This window comes from Chaetodon auriga, chromosome 17 (genome assembly GCF_051107435.1).
Source record: "Chaetodon auriga isolate fChaAug3 chromosome 17, fChaAug3.hap1, whole genome shotgun sequence".
NCBI classification, from domain to species: domain Eukaryota; kingdom Metazoa; phylum Chordata; class Actinopteri; order Chaetodontiformes; family Chaetodontidae; genus Chaetodon; species Chaetodon auriga.
The window spans coordinates 547,298-554,961 of record NC_135090.1 but is presented as its reverse complement, the minus strand read 5'-3'; the positions used below and the strand labels follow the sequence as shown (position 1 = coordinate 554,961).

At 41.8% G+C, this 7,664-nt stretch overlaps 1 protein-coding gene across 1 annotated transcript; it reads right to left on the bottom strand.

The window, feature by feature from the left end:
- Window positions 1–649: 649 nt before the first annotated feature.
- LOC143335233 (zinc finger BED domain-containing protein 5-like) lies at window positions 650–4,219 on the bottom strand. The gene is made up of 3 exons (XM_076754497.1): window positions 2,839–4,219; window positions 2,411–2,652; window positions 650–754 (listed from the first exon to the last, which is right to left on the bottom strand). The coding sequence occupies exons 1-3, from the start codon at window positions 4,217–4,219 to the stop codon at window positions 650–652; spliced, it is 1,728 nt and encodes a 575-aa protein (XP_076610612.1).
- Window positions 4,220–7,664: the final 3,445 nt, after the last annotated feature.

Sequence of the window (7,664 nt, the reverse complement as noted above, 5' to 3'; positions counted from 1 at the left end):
AAAGAATGAATTTAATGAGTAATTAAACAATCTGGAAAGAAACAGAAATAACTAAATCAATCTAACACAATAAAGGACACAAGAAAAGAGATTACGTAAACTAATCAAATAATAGCAACTAAAGACAAAAGAGACAAATGAATAAAGGATTTAAAATATATCCATCACGTGGCGTGGGTCATCAATTAGGCCCCATAACAGCCCGTGAACTTGGTCTTGGAGCAGGACAAGGCGACGGTCAGCGTCAGGCCCCAAAACATAGTCTGCTCCGCCGGACAATGCAAAATACACAAAAGGGAAAAGAACCGAAATAAAGAAAACCAAAGCCAAGAAAAGAAAACCAAAACGAAGAAACGGAAACCAACACAAAAGAACGAAAACTAACACAAAGGAACGGAAACCAAAACAGATAACGCAAAACCAAAACGAAGAAAAGAAACTCAAAACAGCAGCACCGCCTCCAGGTGTGATGACTGTGGCCGGCCGCTTACAGGACCGCTAAACAAAAAAGGAAAAAACCAAAACCTGATGTTAAATAAATTAATTAAATGAATTGATGCCAACTTGAGAAAGTAGATTAATACATACCACAATAGTTCAGCCTATGCAGCAACCCGGAGGACAGGGCGCAAGCCTCACAGGCGCGGCTCTAATGCAATGGCGTGTATCCAGGTGGCCCGTTCTGCGACGACCAATCTCCTGGTTCTAGGTCGTGTAGTTTTCGCTCCGTGGCTTTCGGTAGGGCACCTTTTGCCTGTTTGTGGATTTCAAAAAGCGCAGAGGACAGGTTTGCACAAAAACGTAACATTTCATCTTCGCACTGGCTGGTATGAGGGAGTTGCCTCTTAGCCGGTCCAATCCCTGTATTCATTGGCTGTGCAAAGAGGATTTCAAATGGGCTGAGGCCGTTTCTGCTTCTGACCCTAGCTCTCATGTGCATCAAAACAATTGGTAGTGCTTTTGTCCAAGTTAAACCAGTTTTGTCACAGCATTTAGCAAACTTGCCCCCCCCCCCGCTTGCTGGGTGATAGGCACAATGTTGCCTCATGTCAATGCCAAAATACTCACCCACGCTCTTCAGGGCTGTGCTCATGAAAGGTGTACCATTGTCGGATGAGATCTTACCTGGAATTCCCCATCTGGGAATTATTTCTCTGATTAAAGCTTTTGCTACTGCTGCTGAATCCTGTTTAGAAGTGGGAAAAGCCTCCACCCACTTGGAAAACATGTCAACAAAAACCAAACAGTATTTCTTTCCCTCGCTAGGTGTTAGCTCAATGAAGTCACACAACTTTGACAAAATTTTTGCCAGAAGTTAGAGAAACCCTTTGTGAACCAATATCTCTGTATTTCACTCATCATACTCCCTTTTGACACATGATCTCTTCCATGTGTCAACTTAGCATAATGAGGAAACAAATATTTGGGCAAACATGGTTTATCATTTGGCCAGTACCACATTTTGTTAGAAAAAGAGCAGCCTGCTTTTTTCCAAGCCAGCCTCTCTTCATGGCCGGCTCTGGCCTGCAGGTCCTGCAAATCAGCTGTGGGTGTCAATGGTGAGTCAACAATGGCAAGACATTGCATGTTGTTTCTAGTGTTATCTAGCTGTGCTGCTGCCTTAGCTGCAGCATCCGCTCTGGCGTTCCCCTGTGAAACAAAATCATCATCGTTTGTGTGTGCTTGGCATTTGCAGATAGCGACCTGTTTTGGAAGGAGGACAGCAACCATGGTGTGATGGGCAATGGATTTGCCCGTGGAAGTTAAAAAATCCCTGTTGGCCCAAAGATGGCCAAAATCATCAATCAGATTAATTTGAGGGGAGTGGCTGTGCAACAATTGTGTCATGTAGTGTTGTAATAGCAATGCCCACTTGGTTTTTACCGGTTGTTGAGTTTCTCAAGGCTGAACCGTCCACAAACAGTTCTAGGTCAGCATTCTGTAAAGGTGTGTCCTGCAGATCGGGCCTGGGAGAACAGGTTTCATTTATGACTGCCACACAGTCGTGCGGTTGTCCATCATCTAGTGCAGTGTTTTTCAACCTTTTTCGAGCCAAGGCACATTTCTTTCATTAAAAAAATCCCGTGGCACACCACCAGCTGAAAATGTGAAAAAAAAAGAAGCTTATATTAACAACATAAGTGTTATATTGTTAATATAAGCTTTTTTTTAACATTGAAGAATGACATTATATTATAAAGTCTTGAATAGGAATCAAATAAACACAAAGAAAAAAGTATTTTATAATCTTTCATATTTATACTCACTGTGAAACCTGGGCCTGTTTGGATGAACACAGAGCTGATGTCCTGGCAGGAATCGATGAAAGACACACACGAAGCTCTTCCTCCACAGCTCTCAGTCTTTCTCTGTTTTTAATTTTTACAGCAGTCAGGCTTGAAAAGCTCACCTCACACAGATATGTTGTGGAAAATGGGAGCAATGTCAAAATAGCTTTGTTGGCCAGCATGGGGAACTCCTTGGCAGCTGCCAACCAAAAACTGTCCAGAGGTAGATCAGCAAAGCTTAGCTTGAGACCACGATCTTGTCTCAGTTCAGTTAGTTCCTCCTGCTCCTGTAAAGTCATGTCCTTTCCAACAGCTGATGCTGAGCTGAATGGGTCCCTAACCCAGTCAAGGCACTCCGTGGAGGCTGAAGAGAAATAAAATGACATCTTCTTCTCAAGAGTTTTCAAATGTTTAACTATTATCTCACACAGTGCAGCAGTATTAACATCTTGCCATTTATTGGTGAGTGGGAACATTTCAAGATTGCCACTTTCCACATGCTGCTGCCAGAGTTGCACCTTTGAACGGAATCCATTTATTCTATCTGTACTTGTAAGCAGGTTTTCATTTCGGCCTTGCATTCGTGTGTTCAGTTCATTCAGATGATGAAAAATATCTGCCAGGTATGCCAGCCTTGCACACCACTCATCACTTGCAAGCAGCTTTGCGTAATCGGACCCCTCATTTGTCAGAAACACTTTAAGTTCCTCTCGCAGCTCATACACACGGGCCAGCACCTTGCCCCGTGACAACCATCGGACCTCCGTATGAAACAGCAAGGCTTTATGCTCCGCTCCCATTTCCTCACACAAAGCCGCAAATATGCGACTTTTCACAGGTCGTGACTTCACAAAGTTTACCATGCGCATAACATCATCCAACACAGGAACGAGGTCTGCTGGTAAAGTCTTGGCTACGAGGGCTTCACGGTGTAAAAAACAGTGCGTAATGATCACATCTGGGTTTTTTTCCTCCACTCTGCTTACAAAGCCTTTGGTGCGCCCGACCATGGCTGCAGCTCCATCAGTGCAGACACTCGTGCAGTTTTCCCACTTAAATCCTCCTTTTTCCAGATATTCTGATGTGACCCGAAAAATTTCCTCTCCTGTTGTTTTTCCTGGCAAAGCCTTGCAAAATAGAAAGTTTTCTCTGATCGTGTCTCCATCCACAAAACGCACATTGGCCAAGAGTTGAGCATGTCCACTTATATCAGTAGATTCATCAAGTTGCAACGCAAATTTATTACTGATACGGATCTTGTCCAAAACCACACTTTCAATGTCTGCAGACATCTCATCGATACGTCTGGAAATTGTGTTTTCCGAGAGAGGGACTTTGGCTATTTCTTTAGCCGCTTCGGGTCCGAGCATCTCATTTACAATGGCTTTGCAGGCGGGAAGTATTAATTGCTCTGCCACAGTGTGGGACTTTTTTGATTTAGCCACAAGTTCAGCGACGTGGTAGCTAGCTTTAAGGGCTCTCTCGTTTACCTTTGCGGTTTTTCTCATGAAAGTTGCCTGTTTCTCCGTGTGTTCACGCAGGCGAACAAAATACTCAACATTTTTGTTTTGAAGTGAAGGGTGTTTCGTTTGGAGATGGCGTTTAAGCTTACTTGGGACCATAGCACTGTTGGAGAGCTTTTCACCACATACCAAGCACAACGGAGTCGGTGCCGTTGCATCTCCGGTAAAAGTAAATCCAAATGAAAGATAGCTTTCGTTGTATTGCCTCGTGCCAGAAACTTTGCTCGACATCACTGTCTTTGCTTTCTTTTGACCTCCACTCATGCTAGGGCCTTCATCTGGGTCCGGATTTTGTACAGGGCCCAGTTCAGAGTCAGCATTTTTCCTCTTCAAAAACGTATCCATCACTTTCACCGTCGTCCTGCTATCCACAATGCCACCGTCAACAACACCTGTTGCTGCATCCATGCGTCACTAATTCGCTTGTCTCCAAGCACAAGGCAATTAGCTACCTGACTGTCACCTACTGGTATGGAAGAGTACTACATGATTACTCTGCCAGGCGCTAGACCACACAGGCACACAAATTGGATAATTTCCCACGGCACACCTGACAGTATCTCAGTAGCGGCACAGTGGTTGAAAAACACTGACTTAAACAATAAATATTTACTGTAAAATAGAATGATGTGGAGATCAAAGAGGGAAAAAGGCTTATTGTACTAAGCCATGGCCCTCTGCGGCAGAGATTTCTCGGCCATGCTGACTGAACCGGAAAAGGAGACAGATTGGCCTGTCAAGAGAGAGTTGTTTATTAATGCTAGCTAACTTATGTATTCTATTCAGTTAGCTAACCTTGATGATCGTATTAACAATGAAGTCAAAACTTTATGAAATCATGTTAACTAACACTAACACTATCAGAATAGCTACACTTCTACCATTGTTTGACCACATTGTTCACCTCACTGTTAAGTCTTTCCAAGCACTTAATGAATCGGCAGTCTTCCTTCTCTGCAACTTTACCCTGGTCTGATCTGAACGACTTTGAATAAATAAATAAACAAAAATTGTGTGCCCATTCCCATTGTTCCAGCTTGTAACTCCTTTGAGTCTAGTGACTGAGCATGAGTCACATGACACAGTACTGACTCCTGAGTACACACACGACTGTCACTGGTGGAAAATGTGAGCTGTGCACGATAAGTCTTGTTTTCTCAGGCTTACTAACTTCCAGATTAGTCAGCATAATGATTTCTATAATGAGAAGCAATGCGGGAAGTATGTATTGTTGTAACATAGTGTAGATATCTTACAGAGCCTACCAGCTGGTTTAATGGCTGATATTAAGCAGCATTACCATCCTGCCACATGAGAGCTTATAATTTGCAATCTAAGTTTCCTAACATTAGAACCCTGGAGTCTAGTTATGCTAGGTGATTTTGTTTGCACAGCAAATACATTTAATTTATTTTCATGTGGTGGTGTTGTGGTATCAGGTTTTGGGAGATACTGCAGTAGGCTAATGAAGGGACAGATGCACCTACAACCAGGACTCCAGTGTTTGTAGACAAATAAGAAACCTTCTCTGCACTGACTCCTCAACCACCATCTGTGCTTCACTGTGGCTCACAGTATACCTCAAACCCATTGATCATGGGGTAGTGTAACTTTAATATCTGGCATTAATAGTGTATGTTCTACAGCAAACAAATCCATTACACTTTACATAATATTGAAGGGCAAAATATTAGAAATACCTCAATATGATGCAGTCCAGTACAACTCAACCTCATGACCTCAATCATGGTAAATGGTCAATGGACTGTATTTATATAGTGCTTTTCTAGTCTGACAACCACTCAGATTGCTTTTACAACACAAGCCTGCATTCACCCATTCACACACACATTCATACAATGGTTGCTAGGCCACCTGCTCCTTATGAGCATTAACACACTCACACACCAATGAACAGCAATGGGAGCAATTTGATGTTCAGTATCTTGGCAAGAATACTTTGACGTGTAGACTGCTGAGGCCAGGGATTGAACCACCAACCTTCTGATAGATGGAAGTCTACTCTACTTCCTGAGCCACAGCCTCCCCAATTAACATATAATTGAAATAACAAATTTCAGCTTGAATATCAGCAAAAACTGAGAATTCTAAACTGTGTAAAGATAGTTCTCTCGTCTCGAGACCATCTCTCCACTCCGTTACATATTCCATATGTACAGGATATAATCTCCATGTCTGCTAAGGACCGTGGATGGGCTTAAATTTTTTTTTTTCCCTTTATTTGTGCTTATAAGTTTGTACATTGTTGAAATATGATGTATAACATACCTATTACCATGTGAAAAAACAAAAAGAGAAAGGAAAAGAAAAACATAGAGAATAACAGAAATAAAAAGAATAATAATGATAATAAAAATAAACCAAAAATAAATGAACAAAAACACATACAGGACGTTACATGACAAGACTAAATGGATAAAACTTAACAAGACACAAGACAAGACTAGGCAGACAGGACAAATATGGACAAACGGGACATGATTGGACAGACGGAACAAATTTGGACAGACAGGACAAAGTTGGACAGACAGGATGAGACTTAACAGGCAGGATAATGCAAACAGTTAGAGTTTAAAATATTGAAGCTGCACGTTGTGAAAACATGGGGTTTGTTATCAGACGTAGTAAGACACAATAATGATTGAGATTGGGCAATCAGAAGAGACATTTGAAAATAAAATAAAATAAAATTCAACCAGTACAAAGAAGGGACATTGCATAGGCAGAAGTAAACACATTAATGGACACAAGAAATACAACAAGAATAACTTTTAACATATCAAAACACATTTTGGATTATGAATTCTGGTTTGAGGTACACATATTTAACAGGAGCAGGGACATAGAGGAATCATTTTTGGAGGTAGTGCAAAAAGGGGGACCAGGTTTTCTCAAAGGATGGGACAGTGTGTATTAGAGTGGTCAATCAGTAAATTAAACCAGTGGGTTATGGACATTTTAGTTCGGTCTTTCCAGTTTAATAGTATGACTTTTTTTTGCAGTGGTTAATGATATTAGTATGAATGGTCTAAGGGAGTTTGGAATGGTTAAAGTGGAGATATCACCAAGTAGTGCAGTAATGGGGCAGAGAGGGATGCTGAGGCTGAGGATCTCCGACAGCCTGCTCATGACCTCCGACCAAAAGTTCTGGATGTGTGGGCAGGTCCAGAGCGCATGAAAGTAGTTTTCAGTGGTGGTTGGACAGTGGGAGCATGTGTTAGTTTTGCTGAAGCAAAGGTCATTACAGATTGTGGTGTTGATGTTTTTACAAATTATGTCTTTAAGCTGAATGTACTGGAAGTGACAGTGAGCCGGTATGTCATATTTCTCTTGGATTTGGTCAAAGGTCATGAGCAGGCTGTCACTGAGAAGATGCCCCAGGCTGGCTACTCCTCTCTCTTTCCAGATGGGGAAAATGAACTGTTTGTGATTGCTTTGAAACATAGGGTTGTGCCAGAGAGGTGTATGGAGACATTGTGAGAAAGTGTAATTGAGAAATTGGTTAGAGTTCCACCATGCAGAAAGAACTGTGTTGATTGCAGAGTTATTTTTGTAGCAACTATGAGTGCTGATGGATTTATCTATAAATGGGAGGGTATGAATTTCCAGGTCTTGAGTTAAACTGTCTATATCTAACCAAGGTGGATTGCTGTTGTTTGTCCAGTGTTTGATGTACTGCAGTTGGTGTGAGAGGAAATAATGAAAAAAATGTGGAGCTCCAAGTCCTCCATATTGTTTGGGTTTTTGGATGGCTTATAGTTTTATTCGTGGTTTTTGATTTTTCCAGTAGAAACTAGTGACTGTGGTGTTGAGAGAGGAAAACCAGCTGGGG